The sequence below is a fragment of the Barbus barbus genome (assembly GCF_936440315.1).
Source record: "Barbus barbus genome assembly, chromosome: 2".
NCBI classification, from domain to species: Eukaryota; Metazoa; Chordata; class Actinopteri; order Cypriniformes; family Cyprinidae; genus Barbus; species Barbus barbus.
Window position 1 is genome coordinate 11,065,680 of NC_136730.1, and position 20,059 is coordinate 11,085,738.

At 38.1% G+C, this 20,059-nt stretch overlaps 2 protein-coding genes across 2 annotated transcripts in view; both read right to left on the minus strand.

Moving 5' to 3' along the window:
* LOC306882429 (furin-1-like) overlaps nt 1-1,119 on the minus strand; it is a 106,469-nt gene extending 105,350 nt beyond the window's left edge. The window contains exon 1 of the mRNA XM_079437037.1: nt 708-1,119. The gene's annotated coding sequence lies outside the window, so the exon portion shown is untranslated. The remainder of the gene's footprint in view (nt 1-707) is intronic.
* LOC306881065 (stereocilin-like) lies at nt 1,051-19,318 on the minus strand (the record flags this gene model as incomplete). The annotated part of the gene is made up of 25 exons (XM_079434965.1): nt 1,051-1,205; nt 3,386-3,533; nt 6,145-6,242; nt 6,350-6,498; nt 6,586-6,728; nt 6,804-6,959; nt 7,043-7,212; nt 7,303-7,462; nt 7,551-7,641; nt 7,784-7,980; nt 8,649-8,784; nt 8,868-8,950; nt 9,185-9,308; nt 10,997-11,055; nt 12,636-12,818; nt 12,897-13,029; nt 13,106-13,221; nt 13,295-13,481; nt 13,563-13,729; nt 14,084-14,209; nt 14,969-15,031; nt 15,143-16,027; nt 16,720-17,215; nt 18,031-19,168; nt 19,255-19,318. The coding sequence occupies 25 exons, from the start codon at nt 19,316-19,318 to the stop codon at nt 1,051-1,053; spliced, it is 5,427 nt and encodes a 1,808-aa protein (XP_079291091.1).
* Between the last annotated feature and the right edge of the window lie 741 nt (nt 19,319-20,059).

Here is a 20,059-nt window from a genome sequence, read left to right on the forward strand (position 1 = left end):
ATCAAAGTTTTTTTCTTAAATGCGCAAGAATACAAGTGTTGAAAATGACGACAATACCATTAAATAACACTGCTAGACAAATAAATAAAGTAAAATTTACACACACAAGGATTTAAGTGTGCAAATTTGTGTTCACACTAGCAGGGTAAGCACACAAGTGTTCAATATCTATTATTTAAAAAAAATAAAAAAAAATAAAATAAAAAAAAAAGGGGAGGGGGGGTACACTTAACTATGAGAAATGTTTGTGTTGTCGGTCTTAGAAATTAATAACAAAATATGAATCCAACTGTTATCCACTGGAATTAAATGGTAACACTTTACAACCAGGTTCATTAGTTAACATCAACCAAGAATGAACAATACTTCTACAGCATTTATTAAATTTTAGTTCATTTCAGCATTTACTAATGCATTATTAAAATCACAAGTTACATTAGTTAACGCACTGAACAAACATGAACTAATAAATAGTGTAATAAATGCATTGTTCATTCGTGTTAGTTAATACATTAATGTTAACAAATAACACCTTATTATAAAGTGTTACCATTTAGGGGAACACAAGCTACATGTGTTTATAGCGCTGTGTAACTGTCTTTTTAGATAAGTCTAGTCTATAGAATAATAATTTTATCAGAGGTTCACATAAGTTTGTAGGCTATTATTAGTATGTAACAAGTTCAACACAAGACACAACTTCTTACCTCAACAGCATCAGCTTCGAATCTTCCGTTTCCTTGGACACCTCCTCCGTGTTCGACTGAAAACAAACTAAACTCAAGACACCGATGAAGTAACGTTAGTGTTGTCAAGAGGACAAGCTCGAGTGTCCTAAAGCCCACGCGCACTCATCTGCAGCACAATAGGGAAACTTTGCGATAGGTTTGCGTGCTCTGTCGCACGGGAACGCGACGCTAAAGCATCACTGAGACGCGGTTCGTCTGAGCCACCTCCGGACCGACACGCAGACATAGTTACGGAAGCATGCTGGAACCTTTCAAAACGGCAAAAATCAAGTAAATAAACAAATTAATAAAAAAAACACCTCTATCCAGGGACTGGACTGGAGAGGCGGTCCACGCACTGCTTCTCAGGAAATACGTCACAGATTGACGCGATGAGATGCGACGTCAAGACGCGTCCACTTGAGCGCGCGTGCATGATTTGCGTGCGCCATCTGCTGGCTGCACCTGCGCAGTTTACTTCAAAAGCACGATTAAAGATTATAAACGAAATATAGAACACGAATGCCATTCACCGAGATGCAAAATTATTAGAATATAAATATCGAAAGGGTGTGATTTTTATACTTTATTACAAGCTTGAAGGTTTGTGTTTATTCAAATTAAAGTTAACATTTAACTAAAATGAGGCACCTGGATATGTAAAATATACTAGATATATGATCTGTCAATTTAACATAAAATACTATTATTGTAATCAAAATTAAAGCTCATTGCTCATTCTCCACTTCATATTTTTCTTTTAGAGCTTCTATAGTTAAATAAAATCGAAATATTTTGCAAAGAACTACAATGGTACGTTCCATATAAACTTTGTTTTGTATTGTATGCATGTATACTACAATGCAATGTTGTTGTATTCCGTACTATGCATTTTCACGCTACCTTTTGCACACACAAAAACAAAATAAAACATTTAAATAAAAAAAAAAAAAAAAATAAAAAAAAAAAATGTATTTAGTCGCGCATGCGCAGTTCACATAAAACCCCAAAACGTGTGTTGGATTTTATGTTCTTCTTCATTTTATCATAAACGTGATCACGAAACTCTCTGAGCATTTTAGAAAATTTAAATATGTTAATTTTAATATTAAGCATAACAGCCGTCTTACCACTCGATGAAGCAAAGCAGTCCTTCAAGTTGCAATGTAAATGCGTCCTCTCTCGAGCGCCCATTAATTAGAGTGGGAGCATCTACCCACAGCTGAATTAATGATCCAGCTAATGAAGCTCCTGAAGTCAAGTCAAGCGGGATCACGTTTCAAAGCGTATATTTCACATTTCCCGGCTTGCTTGTCATTATGGTAATATTCAAGCATCGTTGGTTTGATGACTAAAGGTCAAGCTATGTTTTATTTGTCAGTAGTCTTTGTGAAGGGCAATGTAATGGACTGACAGCTCATTATGTATTATGTAGTTTGTTAGCTGTAACTATTTCATTATGAATGCATTAGAAACTTTTCGAAAAGCTTTTGCTTCTTAGCCCAAAAGCTGCAGTTGTCTCTGCAATTATGGAAGGAGACATTCTTATTAGATTTGTTTGCAAAAGTCTTGGACGTAAACTAAATTAATGCACCATCATATGGTCTACAGAATAAGTTAGAATATGGTTGGTTTATTTGAGCATTATTGAACTGATTAATTTGTGTATAGCTACAGAACCATGCAAGAGTTGAAGACTTTGTGGCATGGTGGATATTGTGCATACAGAGATGCTTTATTCATTGGTTCAAATTAGATCTCTGTACTTTCTTGTGTAGAGTCCACTCTTTTTTTCATTTAAAGGCAACAAGCTCAAAATATTTGACATGCAGTATAAAAAGTGAATTGCCTAAACAATGTTGTCCAAACACTGCTTGATATCTGTTTTATTGGGGAAATGTATTTAGTGTCCTTAAAGGAATAGTTAACACCCACAGCGGAAAATTCACTTGAGTTTGTTTCTTGATCTGAACAGATTGGAGAAATTCTGCATTACATCACTTGCTCACCAATGGATGCTCTGCAGTGAATGGGTGCCGTCAGAATGAGAGTCTAAACAGCTGATAAAAACAACACAGGAATTCACAAGTAATCCACACCACTCCAGTCCATTAATTAATTAATGTCTTAAGCAAAAAGCTGTATGCTTGTAAGAAATCCATCATTATGCCATTTTAACTTTAAACCATTGCTTCTGGCAAAAATATAACTCCATAACACTTCCTCCGGTGAAAAAGTCCATCCCCTGTTGTCCTCTCACGTCATATCTGTTTAGACTGTTTTCTCTTGTAGAGTCGTGTGGATTATTGTACTGTTTTATCAGCTATTTGAACTCTCAAATAATGCTTAAAGTATTAGTTTTGCATTTGAGTTGGCATTTAATTATAAATGTAAGAATTCAATAAAGAGAAACAAAAGCCTCAGGTTATAATCTTTATAACAGTATCCACAATGTACAGACAAAAAGTAATAAACATTTTCTGAAGCTGCCGGCAAACCATAAGGATGGAGCCTGGTTCCTGCCTGCAGAGATAAATATATTTTTATAGTAAAATGACAAACTAATACACATCAACAATTACTACATGCAATTCTTTTCAGCTACCAAAGCATATTTAGTTAAGAATCCAAATAATGACATCCAAAATACCGCTCACCTCTGTGCTCAAGCATTAATTCGCCTTCATACTGGGCCATGCCAAGTGCTTGTCTTTGTTCATTGTCTAATTCCGCCCACTGCTCCTCTGTCACGGCACACGCTTGTTCAGAGCTCAGCCAAGACAGCTGCGTGGCACTGAATACCACCTGAAATAATGAGAAACATGTCTGACCTTGGCAACAATTTGGGGTCTTCCTTGCAAAGATTGTTGGATGTAAATTTAAGATAAGTCATCCAGAGAAACACAAATGGCTCTTTAAAGGCCACTACAAATTCTTATTAGTACACTGTAAAAAAAAAAAAAAAAAAGTTGAGCCAACTTCAGCAGATTTTTTAGTTCATTCAACTTATTTTTGTAGGGGATTCTCAACTTTTTGTTGTATAAACTTAAAACAACAAGTTGAGGAAACTCAAAAATCTGCTGAAGCTGGTTGCCTTAAAATTTTAAGTTGGCTCAACTTTTTTTTACAGTGATATGCACTAATGATATTCAAAACTCACTGTAAAAAAGCAATCAGTTGACTTTACTTAAATTTAGGAAATCCGTTTCCTTAAAATTGTTAAGTAAATGAATTCATGTATAATTAAAAGAAAAAAGTTAAGTGAACTTGACAATTCTGAGTTGCATTAACAAATAAACAAAAGAAAATGTGTTGTGGTCACTTTTTATTTTAAGTTGGACTAACTTAAATTCATTAAATTGAGATTACTTAAAATTGTAAAATTGTTAAATTAAATGAATTAATTAAATTGAGGAAACCCGTTGCCTTGAAAAATAACTGAGACTGATTTGATGTAATGTTTTACTGATTTCTTTCAAACTGAAGGCTACTAATACTATTCTCATAAACACAACATTTTTCAAAACAGACTGCACACAAACATTTCTATGAAGAATTGTCAAAAGCGAGTCACTTCACCCTTATTTATATATAGCACTTTATACAATACATATTGTCAAAGCAACTTTACATTGTTAAACAGGACAACAGTGTCATCAGTGTGTTATGCAGTAAAGTAGCTCTAAAAAGAGGACAAAAGTAAACAGTCAGTCAGTTCATTGTTGATTCAGTGATGTCATCAACATCCAGCTATGTTCAATTCTCTTCAAATAGTGTCTCTGCAATCAAGTCGTTCATATTCCCCAAAATTAAGTGTCCCCAAATAAGCAAGCCAAAGGCGACAGAAATGGAGAAAAAAAACCTTGGTAGAAACCAGGCTTGCTCGGGGGGGCCAGTTCTCCTCAGGCCAGACAAACCAACATGGTGTTTTTCATCATGGTCTTTGCTGAGGTTTTGTGCCAATGATGCCTTCACTGGGGATCTTTTACAGTGAACATATTTTCAAAATCAACTAGGCTAGTCGATAGATTGCTTCAACAGCCCACCACTCAAGTAACTGACCTAATCTGGATGACCTGCACACAACTATGCTGGTTTAGGGTTCACATGATCTTGTTCAGAAGCTTTTCTTAGGGCATATTTGCATAAGAGCAGTGTTATTGCATTTAACAACAAAAATGCATCTTTTTTTGGAGACGTTTTTAAAAGTGGGGTTATTTTAAACCGAATGTACAGCATCGTAATGTGGAACCACAACAAAAAGTGCCTGTCTGAATGCCTATGGCTATAGCAGGGGAGCTATAAAGTAGAAGAATTGAAAGATGCAAATTTTCTGAGCCTGTTTTAACGTATAAACTCTCTAAAGGTTTGGTCACATTTACTGTTCTTCTACAGGTGAAATCTAGCCATTTCAATGACTGGAATGACTGAGGTGAAAAGGTGAAAGATTTCCCTATGCAGATTCTGCAACAGGTTCAAGTTTGTCACACAGACAAAACCAGTCAATATCAATTAGGCGTAAAAGTTTCCCAATTTTGCTACACTTTCATATTTGTCACACAGATTCAGCACATTTCCCCAGAAGAAATCTGACTGGTTTGAAAGTGACTTCTGTTTGAGCTGTGCTTCAAAAATACTACACTATTGACAATGGTTGATGATAAACTGTTTTTTAAACAGCCAGTCAAAAGTGCATGACCAACATGAATATAAGCGTAATCTTCAGTCTAAAGTACTTAAGGAAATGTTGCAAAAGGATCAGGGCGATTCTGTAGCCAGTAGCCCAGGTATGGTGTGTCTCTATACTTCACACTATGTATTTCTATAAAGTCAGGTATGCATCTTTTACTCATAGATTTATCTTTGAGAATTTGATGTTTTGTATTGATATGATATGATATCTCTGAATTGGCTATGTAATTGGCATAATACATACAGTATTTACCTGACTGATAATAAATAGTTACATTTGATTTTATTCTGTTTTACTCTGTAATTATTGACTCTAGTAGATTACGTTCCTTGTTAGAGACATGAGCGCCCGAATGAACGAGTAAATATAAAGTAAAGAGTTAACTAGAATAATCAAATACCAGAAGAACGCTAATTAGAAATAGACAAACAACCAATTTGCATTTCAACCTAAATTCGAGGTTATAATAAAATGGAGTCAGATTAAATAATAAAATGTAGTCAGATTAGAGTTTAATTTAAATTAAATAACTTTGCGCATTGAAAAGACCAAACACGCAGGAAACCTTCATCCACCCGTTGGATACCTTCTTTGGGCGAAATGTGTGGAACTTACACATGTGACCGTGCCTTTAGACAGTTAGTAAAATATTGAGGTCTTATGATTAACAGGAGGATAGAAAGTGAAAAAGAATGAATGAAAACATAGATATCCATCACTCACAGCGAATTTTCTTGGAGATATCAGGGTTATTGCTGCTGGTGTAAGTCCTTCCACTTGTTCTTTTATCAGTGCAGACAATACCATATCCTCCAGCCCAGCTGAGGACACAGAATCAGTTTTTTTTTAATTCTTTTTGTAAGCCTGCCCAATTTGGCATGTGCATATTGTCCATTGAACTCATTGTAATCGAATCCACCATCAGTACCTGCCAAAGTTCCAATCTCAGTGAAGACCTCAGCGCCCCAGCTGCTGACTGGACCAAAGCCCAGAGGACTGGATAGGCGTGACGTCAGTGCCTCGGTCTGCTGCTCAGAACACGGTAGTACCATCTCCCCCAGAAACAAAGCGGCCACACTAATGGACACAAACACAATGCTTTCAATGGTTTTGGGGTGAATTGTTTTGTATTTTGAATTGTGTAAACTGATTTTCACCCCTGACCTCAGGTTGAACGGGTCTAAATGAGAAATTTCAGAGGAACTGAAGCCACAGAGCAGATGTCCTAAGGAAACAAGCTCCACCACACCAAGTTCTTCAGGCTTTTGTTTAAGTCTCTTCATTATACCAAGGACAACTGCTCTCATCTGTTTAAAAAAAAATAACTACATGTATCTTTCCTATTTAGGACTTAAGGCTAATCCGAACAACTAAAAACATACTTTCTTTATGTTCCACCCATCGAGGTCCCCAAGATGGGCCACCACAGCCAGATCGGACAAGTTGACAGCCTGTAGCTCTCTTTCTCCCATCTCTGTCACTATACAACCCAGTTCCAACACCTGTTCTGGTTTAAGCTGCTTCACTGGTTTATACACCTAAAATAATGGTTGTAATATGAGATAAAACATTTTATAATCAATGATCAACAACATTTGGTCAAGCAGAAGTATAGCTTAACTGGTCTGAGTTCCATCCAAAGTGCTTCACGTTGCTCCACGTCAAGTGTGTCATCCTGACCGATGAACTCAACACATGTCTTCAGCTCCTTCCTCTTCATTCGATTCAGCTGATAAGACCTCCAGGCCGATGGAAACGTCCCTTTAATGTCTGCACAGCTTGGAATGGGCCCTAGTGGGAAACAATATATGATTTACCTATCTGAAGAAGTCATAAATAATATCTAATGGTTTCCGTAAATGAATACAGCACACAACTCACCTCTTCTCATCCACCATCGACCTTTAACGATCCTGTGGGTGAGACCGTTCATCTTTTCTCGTAGTCCTTTCAGGTCCAAACAAGCCTTTCCCAATTCGCTGCTTTTCCAAAGCCACTGGCTCATCAGGACCTGCTCAACTGTGTCTTTACCTAAATCACCCTTGATGGAAGAAGGAATATGTTCAGCGTGATGATATCCTGCACAATATTGAGCTTTAGCTGAATGGAAAGGCCTGTGTTTCCCTTACCAGTGGCAGAGATCTTATTTGCTGAGGCGAAAGGGTGAACAGAAGTCTACCCACATGCTCAACATCCCCAACCGTCCATGTTTTCGGATCTCTGTTGCAAACAATAGGGGCTTTGTCAAATTCCCAATTCAAATGCAATTTGTTTTTTGCTTGCTGTGTGGAACTACAATTTGCAGTTGCAGTCATAACAAAGAGGTTATCAACAGAATGAAAATGGAATGACTTTGTCTCACCCCAGCATGCTTCTCTCTGTGAGCAAAGCTGCTATTTGTCTGAAGGTGTCAGAGGGCAGGCAATATTGTTTCAGTTCCTCCAGTCGCAGTTTCAGAGCCTCTCGGTCTATGTGAGCTAACACATCCCTGTCCAAGAAGGGCAGAAAAGGACCAAGCATATCCATGGAGGCCCCGACGAGGCCATTTTCAGCGATGCCCTATCAGTGGAGACAAAAGGATTTTGAATTTTAACAATATGTATTATGTAAGTCTGCACAATCTGATTATTTGGCGTATTTGAGTTCTAGGATCTAGGAAGTCTAGGAACCATAAGAGGTATTTTTTAAGAAATTAAAGACCGATGCATTAAATTTATTCATAATGTTATTCATAATGTTACAAAATTAATGTTTGGTTTTTTTTTTTCTTTTGAACTTTCTATTCATCAAATAATCCTGGAAAATAGGATTATGGTTTCCAAAAACATACTAAGCAGCACAACTGTTTTCAACATTGATAATATTAATGTTTTCTTGAGCATCAAAGCATATTAGGATGATTTATAAAGGATCATGTTACACTGAAGACTGGAGTAATGATTGCAAAAATTCAGTTTTGCATTGCAACAAAAAAATTTAATTAAATTAAATTAAATACCAAACCACATCCATATAATCCACATTTTTGGAATTTTCAGCATTCTGCAACAGTAAAACTAAATTTCAATTAAGGTTGTTTTTTTTCTAAAAAATAAAAATCAAAACAAAAAATTGGTGAAAATATGAGCTATTAGTTCATCTGGGTCACTGTGAAAGTTTAATGAAATGTTCCACTGCATTGACCTCAGTCATGAAATGTTGAAAATCCACAATGATTTTGTGCTTACGAGTACATCGATAGCTTTCTCTGCTAGGGCCGTTTGCTTGTGTTGGGGAAGCTGTAGAAAGTCAATAAAGTGTTGTCGAACATAGTCCAGTACACGAACGAGTGAGGAGTTAGAGAGGTGCTCCACCATGGTCAGCCTGAGACACAAAATACAATAGTAGTACCATGTATGTAAAAGAACAAACAAATGAGAATCTGGATCGACAACCGCTGATCTTACGGTAATCTTGCAGTAAACGAGGGGTCCAGATCATTTAGATCAATATCAGGCCGTTTCCGTAGCTCCACCACAATGCATTTCCTCTGTTGAAACATAACATCGATGTTGTTTATTTCCCACAGACAGGCTAAAAACCTCCCTTTCACACTAAGTTATGCTGTATACATTATTGGTGAGGAACATAGGCAACAAAAGTGCCATGAGCTATGTTAAACAATGTTACTTAATCAGAATATTATAATCTCTGCATTTTGCATTTGAACAGCAAAGGCTTTTAATGTTAATATGTATATTAATAAGACTTCTCATATTCTTACCAATCCAGGTCTAAGTCCTCCTGGCAACTTAGTGATGAATTGCAACAATTCAGAAAAGTCTGACTCATTTCCCCAAAGTTTCAGCCATTCACAGCTCACGCCACCAGCAATGCGACCTAAATCTCTTCAGTGAAAAAAATTGTATGAATGTTTATTAAATTTGAAAACAACACAAATATAAAAAACAATGGAGGAACATATACATATATATACGTATACAGGTACATCTCAAAAAATTTGAATATAGTGAAAAAGTTCATTTTTTCATATATGAAGTGAAACTTTCATATATTTTAGATTCATTACATGTAAAGTAAAACACTTCAAAAGTTTTTTTGTTTTAATTTTGATGATTAGAGCTTACAGCTGATGAAAGTCAAAAATCAGTATCTCAAAATATTAGAATATTTGCATTTCAGTTTCAATAAATTATATCCATACAGTATAAATTCAGGGTATCTCTTGTTCTTTGAAACCACAATAATGGAGAAGACTGCTGACTTGGCAATGGGGTAAATCACAGAGGGTCATTACTGAAAGGGGTGGCTGTTCAAGGAGTGCTGTATCAAAGCATATTAAATGCAAAGTTGACTGGAAGGAAGAATTTGGGTAGGAAACGGTGCACAAGCAACAGGGATGACTGCAAGCTTGAGAATACTGTCAAGCAAAGCCGATTCAAACACTTGGGAGAGCTTCACAAGGAGTGGACTGCTGGAGTCAGTGCATCAAGAGTCACCGTGCTCAGACGTCTTCAGGAAAAGGGCTACCAAGCCACTTCTGAACCAGAGACAACGTCAGAAGCGTCTTACCTGGGCTGTGGATAAAAAGAACTGGACTGTTGCTCAGTGATCCAAAGTCCTCTTTTCAGATGAAAGTAAATTTTGCATTTCATTTGGAAATCAAGGTCCCAGAGTCTGGAGGAAGAGTGGAGAGGCACAGAATCCATGTTGCTTGAAGTCCAGTGTGAAGTTTCCACAGTCAGTGATGATTTGGGCTGCCATGTCATCTGCTGGTGTTGGTCTACTGTGTTTTCTGAAGTGCACAGTCAACGCAGCCATCTTGCTGACAAGCTTTATGGAGATGCTGATTTCCTTTTCCAGCAGGACTTGGCACCTGCCCAAAGTACCAAAGGTACACTGCCAAAGGTACCAAAAGCTGGTTCAATGACCATGGTGTTACTGTGCTTGATTGGCCAGCAAACTCGCCTGACCTGAACCCCATAGAGAATCTATGGGGTATTGTCAAGAGGAAGATGAGAGACACCAGACCCAACAATGCAGATGACCTGAAGGCCGCTATCAAAACAACCTGGGCTTCCATTACACCTGAGCAGTGCCACAGGCTGATCACCTCCATGTCACGCCGCATTGATGCAGTAATTCATGCAAAAGAGGGCCCAACCAAGTATTGAGTGAATAGAAATGAACATACTTTTCAGAAGCCTGACATTTCTGTTTAAAATATCCTTTTTTATCTTATGTAATATTCTAATTTTCTGAGACACCGAATTTTGGGTTTTCATTATCTGTAAGCCATAATCATCCAAATTTCATGAAATAAGGGCTTGAAATATTTCACTCTATGTGTAATGAATCTGTATAATATATGGGTTTCACTTTCTGAAATGAGTGACAAAAAATACTGACTTTTTTCATTATATTCAAATTTTTTGAGATGTACCTGTATTTGTGCTAGAGATCCAGACTATAATGCAGCTAAGACCAGCATGCATTTCCAATGAAAAATATGGCAGGTGAGGCTAGCCAACATAGTAAACAATCATAAAGTATAGTAATGCTAGATATCACTTACAGTATTGACTCTCTTGTGATGTTTACAGTCCGCTGAATCATTTTGAACAGAATTTGAGCCTGTTGTGTCAAATACAACAAGTGAGTCTGAGAAACTAGATCGCCCTCAAGGTTGTATCTGATACACTTTTGGCTGAGACAAGGTCTCTTTAATGTGGGTGATTATTAATTCATATTCCCTTGTGGAGGTTATTGTACCACATTAAGATCAATTTGCTTGATGGCAGTTGAGCGGCTCAGATTATTAATTTACTGAAAGGCTCCTTTGAAGCATGACAAACAATCCACCAAAGAACTTGAGATCAGCTTTATCTGGCAAGAACAGTACAGGGCACTGAATGTAATGTATAGAGTGCTAGAGCTGAATATTCAGTGCTTCTATAGTTTCTTTAAAATGCTTACTGAGTGAAAATATACATTTAACATTAAAAAGATCTGACCTTCCTGGACAGTGTTAGCTGAAGACTTGTATATTTTTGTGCATGATATGCAACACTGACAGTCTGTGAACTAGAAAAAGCAAGTTTGCCAAAAACCAAAGGTATGAAATTAGGTTTGTACCTGTTGGTGAGACCATGACATATGCTTATATGCAGATATGTGACGAAGGATCGTCTCTCCATCTAGATCTGACATTAATTTCCTCAAGGAGACAAATGGTAGAAGACATTGCAACTGCTGTGTTATATTTGCAGATGTGCCTTCCAGAGCCTTCAAACAAACAGCATGTGTTATACACCAACAGACCAAACCAAATCTAATGCATAAACGCAAATGAAAAATGGGGAAATGGTGATTGTTTTGTACAGAGTTTAAGCACTAGAAGTTCAAACCTGTTGGAGTGCAAAATGGACCATCGCTCGATGAGCAGGTTGCAGGTGAGCCAGCATTAAACTCCAGCACCAACAATCAGGTGTAGATTCAAGTACAACCAGCTTTCTCAAGAAAGAAGGCCCCAGACCCGGAAACAATGGCTTCAGTCTGCAGAGTGTGTTGGCACTGAACTAAATAGGATTGAGACTGTGAACAAAAGACTCACTAAAGGTAAGCATCATAATTGGACTGGTATATAGCTTACATGTGTTTCTTCTGCTATTTTGTTCAGTATCTGGAATGCCTGCATTAAAAGAAATGGAAAAGAGTTTTAATATATAGCCAAAATTGTGTGCTATATTTACACTGACTATTTACAATATCAATCTCTCAGTGTTGTACAAAATTTTAAATTGAGAAACTGGCTTCGTCCAATTCACGAGATCTATTTCAGAGGCATCTAATCCTGTTCCTGGAGGGCCACTGTCCTGCAAAGTTTAGCTCCAAGTCCAGTTAAACTGGCCTGAACCAAAATAATCAAGGTCTTCCGGATTACTAGAATCGTCCAGGTAGATACAGTATGTTCAAAAAGTTGGAGCTAAATCCTGCAGGACGTTGGCCCTCCAGAGCCAGGACTGGACACCCCTGATATACAGTATCATTAAGGCTTATGCAATTTCAGGCTTTGTTAAGTCAACAGTCAATGTTTGTCTTGACAAACTTTGGTTTTCATGTTAAAAATTAGTTTAATTCTTCTTCCTTATATTCAAATTTGAAATTAAGAAACTACATTGGAACTTAAAATGTTTTCATTCTACTGTGCTTACCTGAGCAGGTGGGAAAGTTGGCATACCCGGCAGAGTTACCAGATCCAACAACTCGTTTGAGGACAGCGGCTCCAAAAATGAAGCACCCATTTGTGGCAGCATACCATGTAATGAGGCCATTGCCGAAGTTGACAAGACACTGGCATTTAAAGATTTAAGGGCCGTCCCAAGCCAATGTGACAGCTGCAGATAAAAGAACTCTTCATGAATAACACTCAATATTATTACACAATGCACAATATCCTAAAAATCAAGGCTCACTCTGCCATTTCCACTGATGTGTCCCTCTGATACACATTGTGCCAGCTGCTGCCACAGGACAGGTGAGAGATTCGAAGAAGACACCAGCTGTTGCATGTCCTCAGAGTTCAGGTAGCATATGAGAACTCCTAACCTGTTGTGAGAAACATGGTGTCTTGTATTTGTTTATAAATTTACAAATGTCATATGATGTTGAACTGAATTTATACTTCATTATGTTGTCACTGGTCAAGTTCTTTCCTCTGCCGAACACCGTACGAAGTACATGGTGCCCCCTTGTGGCATCCAGACTGCTGTTCCCCAGCATCTCCATTAAGGGCGTGAGCTGTCAAACATTCTAGTTACTTTCGGCAAGTGAAAAGAAAAAAGCAGGATCTCCTGAATGAGACATTACTTACTTGTTGAGATGTGAGCTGCTGAAAGTGACTGACTGGGAGATGTGGAAGTAGAGGCAGGATGGAGCTGAGGAAGTATGGAGGCCACGAAGGCACATCTCCAGCTACGCTGGACTGCAACAGGCGTTTAATAAAGGCTTGTTTTTGTGGAGACTTCATCTCAGAGCTGTGATCACTAATGGCCAACAGTCTGGAGCAATTGAATATAATAATTGAATTAGGAGGACACTGGGTTAAATCATAAAATATAGTTTCGATACGATCCACTTACACACTTTCATTGACCATGAGGGAGGCAGGGAAGGTCATAATGTCTGAGACAGACATGTACGGTATAAACTGGGAGAGGTCGATGAAAAGCTCTGGTGTGACGCGTGGAAACTTGTGAATGAAAGCAGCTGTCATGGTTTCCATGGCCTCTTGTTCTTTTGGAGAGACCTGTGAATGACACCAGAAGTATGTATAGCCTATTCTAAATAGGGATGCATTATATATTGGTACTATATCAATTATTGTTAACTGCATCTTTTAACAAATCTCAAAATAAATATACTGTTCATTACAAAGTTGCACTGCAAAAAAAAAGATCAGTTGTATAATTTGAATGCTTTTTTATTCATTAAATTTTTTAATTTAAAAATAGAATTTAATACATTTAAATTTTATTAAAATAATTTTCATTGAATTTTATATGACTAAATATGAAAATTATGAGCTTATCTGTATCAACTAGATCTGACTGTTTTGGAATAACATCTGAATTGATGTCCATCATGTTGTTTGGTTGTTTACCTGTATAGTTTCCACTTGAAGTTGATCCCAACTCTGATGAACATGGGAAAGGAATCTTTTCACTGCATCTTTTTCCGCCGACATAACTACACTGCGAATACTCTCTCTAGGCATCTGTAGGTACTCCTTGGATAGTATAAATGTCAGAATTAGACATTGACAAATGTGTGCTGACAAAATAGTACAGTTTTGCAAGGAACACCTGTGAGTAAAAGGGCTTAACTCGTCAACTTTTTGTTTAATAACTTTAAGAAACTATAGTATGGAAATGGATGGAATCTATATTTTATATGTTGGGATTTTGGGTTTAACTGAAGGGTTTTCAAACTCAGTTATGCAAGATGTTCTAGGGGGTAGGCAAAAAAGTAAGCCGTTATTATATAATACACCTTACTTATACAGTATATAATGTGTTATATAATAATAATGATGATAAGATCATTTTATTAATTATAAAAAATCCAATTGCTAATTTCTTGATTTTAGCACAATGATAATTTTGCAGTCATTTTGTCTTTATAAAATCAGACTTACTGTACTAGTTTCCTCACATAGTAAAAATAGGTCTTTACATGAAAATATATACAGCTGTCTTTATATACACTCTTAATAAAGATTCCAAATGTTGAGTTCATAATTTTGAGGAACCATTTATCTTTGTGTATCTACTATAAAGAACCTTTTGTGCAATGGAAAGATTCTGTAGAAGTTAAAGGTTCTTTATGGAACCACAGATGCCTATAAAGAACCTTTATTTTAAGAATATATTTTGAAAATAGGTCTTCTGTAATGGGATTATCACATAGGGCTACGTGGCATCAAAAAGCTTGAAAACCCTGGGTTTAACTGACTAGATAATTTACCATCAGAGAGAATGAGTAATACCTGCATTAAAAATCTTAAAGCAGAAGAGTTGCCCTCCCTCTGAATGAGATCCCACAGGACAGGCTGCTGGGGAGAAAAGCTTATGAAACTTAATGCATTAAGCTGAATGTATGGTAATATAATAAAAAAAATACTAGCATGAGAAACTACATAATATTTAAATGCATGACATACACTGAAACAGCTTAAAAGATCTTCTTTTAAGGTGGAGTTCTGCTCTCTCTTCAGGAAGACACCCACAGTGTGAAGGACACTTATTGATGCATCGGGCTGTAGAGTGGCCCAGAAGGAAGCATTGTCCTGGAGGCTGGACAGAAGAATGGCCTGACCCAGGCTCTGACGCACCTCTTGTTGTCCCTCCTCCAAACCTGCTGAGAGCCCCACCACAAAGTCCAACACTCTAAGCACGTAGCTCACTGTAGCTAACCATCCCGTGCGTTCATCCACTACTCCTTCACATAGAGTGAGCTTATGAATAGCGTCTTGTAGAATGGGCAAGGGGTTCACACAAAGTTGAGACGCGTCGAAGTCATATGGCGCTGGCAGCATGTCAAACAGCTTCTGGAGGACACACTTGGTTCCCTGCTTCTCTTCAGAGTTCAAACAGTAGTCTAAGAGTGAAGGTTGTTTTTGAACCAATGTGAGGTACAGTGTGGTGTTTTTGCAAATATAATCCTTCAAACCTGCTTTACTGCTGCAAATCTCAAGGGTGGTGGTGTTCATAAAATTTTCTGCCTTCCAGTTCGAGTAATCGCAGTTGTCTTTGGGGGCCCCATAAGAGTGATTAGGGATGACTTTGGAGCAGTACTCGGCTGCCCAGCTCCCATCTTGAAGTATTTGAGACGAATCATTTCCGCACAAAGAGGCAATAAGGGCTGTGTTGTTGGGCAGAAAACACCTTCTAAAATCCTGGGCGGTTAGAGTTTTGCTGCTTAGCAGTGCTAAGCAGTCCTCAGTGGCATCTGGAGGAGATCCCCCAGAAACATCGTTGAAGAGTTGAAGACAGAGGTCATCAATACTTGATTGGTTGAGGTACTGGTAATCCCTTGTAGCTTCTGCCTGAGAAAATTTCACAGCAATTTGATTGCTAATACAGAAAACTTTAAAGCAATAGTTGACTCAAAAATTAAAATTCTGTCATCAATCACTCATCCTCCTCCATCCAAACTTTGGTTTATCTTTGAAACACAAAGAAAGATATTTTTAATGAAACCTGAAAGGGTTTCTGTCCCTAGATTGAAGTCAAGGTAACTAAAACTTAGAAGCTCCAAAAAGTTTGTTAAAAAATCCATATGAAGAGTCCTTGTGAAGAGACACAACAACTGAATATAATTAGCCAAATTAATTTAGCTTTAATTCACATATAAACACACATACAGAGCACTCTCACGTGACCCTGGACCACAAAACCAGTCATAAGTGTAAATTTTTCCAAATTGAGATTTATATATAATCTGAAAGCTGAATAAATAAGATTTCCATTGATGTATGGTTTGTTAGGATCGGACAATATTTGGCCGAGATACAACTATTTGAAAGTCTGGAATCTGAGGGTGCAAAAAAATCTAAATATTGAGAAAATCGCCTTTAAGTTGTCCGAATGAAGTTCTTAGCAAAGCATATTACTAGACAAAAATGAAGTTTTGATATATGTCTTGGGTTTGGTGAGTAAATGATGGCAGAACATTAATTTTGGGTGAACTAACCTTTTAATATTTTCATAGAAACAAACTAAAAGGAACTCAATGTACCTGATGTGCATGTTGCAGCCAGAATGTAGAGTTGGCACACACTGTTTTGTTAAACTCGTGAGCAAAGAATTCGCTGCAAATGTGAACCCAAAGAAAATCTTCCTCCGCTGCTGAGAGGTACCAAGCAGCATCAGAGCAGGTCGAGTGCAGGTCTACCCCAAAATGGTTGACTTCAAGGTCCTGTGAGCCATCGTCTCCATCAAAAAGATTACAATAAAGAAAGACAGTAAAATTTGAGACACCAGTGAGACCAGGGATAGAGGCATTACAGGCTGCTTCCAGAATCTCTGCTGAGGTTGAGGGGTTTGAATCACTCTGCTCATGGACTTTTGGCTGGGACTGGTGAAGTTTAGGTCTTCTAGATGAGTGCTGAGGTTTCAAAGTCCTTGTTTCCTCCTCTGTAGAGGGGCAGGTCATCAAAGACGGCCTGCTGGGTAAACCGTCTGACCTGAAACCCATTGCTTGAGCATTCCATGTCAAGTTATGTCTAATTCCCCTGTACAAAGAAGACAATAAAACTGTTCAGTTACAATAATCTTTACTATACACTTATAGTTTAATAGTTTAAAGTCTTGCTAATTCATGACACTTACCACAATATTAACTGCCTGAGGTCACCTTTACAAAGAAACAAAAGTCAATGGAAAAGTTCTGGGTGAATAGTTATATACAAATCACAGATGATCGCAGAACACTGTTGATTAACTGAGGAAAATGGAGAGCCGGCCCCTGTATTATACAATTGGCCTTGATGTAACAGCATAGCTGGGCACATAATACCAGTGGTATACGGTTACCAACATAAAAGAAACAGGAGATTATCCAGGCTATAGGATTTAGAGCTACAAAGATCTGGTTAATGACTAGCAATGACATTGTGATTTCAGTCAGAGTTGTGCACCATTCTGAATTAAATTGAGAATGCCTTTTAAAATCAAATTTCTTCATTTGAACTGAAGTAGCAAATTAAAGTAAATCAAAAGATGCTGTAATTTTTAACTAAATAAGCAGTTTGTCAAGGATTTTAAATATTGGCTTGTTAAAGTCTTGGAAGTTTTTTACTTTGAAGGCTTAGATGGATGGATGGATGGATGGATGGATGGATGGATGGACAGAATGACAGACAGAATGGTAGAAAGATAAATAAAATGATAGATAGATAGATAGATAGATAGATAGATAGATAGATAGATAGATAGATAGATAGATAGATAGATAGATAGATAGATAGATAGATAGATAGATAGATAGATAGATAGATAGATAGATAGATAGATAGATAGATAGATAGATAGATAGATAGAACTCTACTTGCCTACAGAACATCTTCCATGGTGACCGTACTGTGGTTCGCCCACCATGCTGCTGACATCATCCAGCAGTGCCTTGGTCATATGTGACACTTTTCTTCTCAGATTACCATACACGCTGCGGCCGACATTGTGCAGAAATCCATGTCTGAGGTTATCCAAGCCCTGCAAGAGGGCAGGATTACGCTCCGCGAACTGTACTGCCCTTTCTCCTGCGCTTGACCTCGACAAAGCCTGAAGAAGCAGAGCCTGCATTGAAGCAAGGCTCTCCGAATCCGTGCCTGATTGGTTCAACAACAGCTGCTCCTCACGAAGCACCTCTGGTGGCACGAGGAAGGGTTTAAAACGTCCCGTAGAAAGTGTGGCATCTCTTTGATTATTTTCCACACTCACAGGGTGCAGACTGACCACAGGCTTCCAGTTCCTGGTCTCCATAAAGCTGATGAGCTGCTCAAGCCAGCTCAGGTTGAAGGCACAATCATTTTGTCCTTTAAGGACACAGATGAAACCCTGTAGACCTGCGACGGCCTGGCCGTACGTCCCACTGACTACAGCTTGAAGAACAGTTTCGAGCAAAGCACTGATGGTCTTCCAGTTCTGGGAAATGAAAGTCAAGATGGGTTTTTGGGGCTGGCGTTCAGTGAGGGTTAAAATGCTTTGCACCAACCCCAGAAGTCCATCCCAATGTGGGCTGCCCCGGAGCGACAGAAACAGATCCTGAAGCCTGAAAGTGGGTCGCGGAGGACTCTTCCCATCCCATAATCCGAGCGACGTTTCCCTTCCGGTCTGAAGAAGAGAGTAGAGCAGGTTCTCCCAAAACTGGTCATCACCAAAAGGTTGCTGCCGGTCATCTAACTCTGCGCTCATCTCTTGCAGATACATGGAGATGTTATACAGGAATCCCGAGAGCCTGTTTCTATCAAAGGCTTTGTTTAAAGATGGGAGACTCTCACTTTTCCTTGGCAGGACACCTAGAGATTTGAGGCCTCCCATGATGCTCCTCACTATGGAATGAATCTGTTGATCTTTCTGTCTTTCTGCTGGTGGTTGTACTCTGTGTGGGTTCCATCCTCCACCCTTCCTCCATATCTCAACAAGCCCTTTTAAAATCGCCTCCTTCTGGTCCTCTTTTTTACTCTCTAACATGAGAGAAACAGTCATGAATGTTAGAGTGTGAAACAAATTGAGTCATTATACAAACAAACAACAGCCAGTATTGTCTTACCTCCAGCAATGGCTGATAGTTGTTCCAGTACAAGCAAAATCACTACAATTCCCAACTTGCCCATCCTAAGTTCCATTGCCTCAAGGTAGCACGGACAAAGTCATTTTGTTGTCTTTGTAAGACTGCATTTGAGTTCCTTTAGGAGCTGACGGAGACATTCAGAGCGTAAAGTGTCACACTGTGGAGTGCACATGAAATCTTAATGACTATCCACTGTCACTTGGCTAAACTTTCACAAAGAAAAGTTTGCCACTTTCTAAACTATACAGTAGGGGTTTTTCAGTTATTGAAAAACAGAAAAAAAAATCCCTGAATTTCTCAGGGTTGTCCTAAAAAAAATACATTTAAATGCTACAACTAAATTTGAATTTCATGCATTCATTACAAATTACAAATTAGACTGTAAAAAGCTTTCTTTCTTTTTTTTTTTGCAAAACTTACCTATATGTATCTTGTCTTAAAAACCCCCAAAACAAAACATAAAATTCAGGCATTTGTAATATACTAATAGAAATCAAATGATTTTTTGTACTTACAAGCAGTTGTATCCATTTAATCCTGTCAGTATCTATGAAAATAGGATTGTGCATGAGTGTGAGCAAGTTATTTCTCGGCCCTTCTCTCTACATCCTTCTCTCTCAGCATTTGTCACTTTTTGATCCGCTCCCCCTCCCAGTCTTTGAGATTCAATTGGATCCTCAAAAGCTACAGTTTCATGTTTCAGCGACATCGTCCCATCATGTGCCAGCTGACTGTGTGCTGGAGCGAGAGGCCAGAGGCTCAGGGATGTAATATGAGGAAAGAG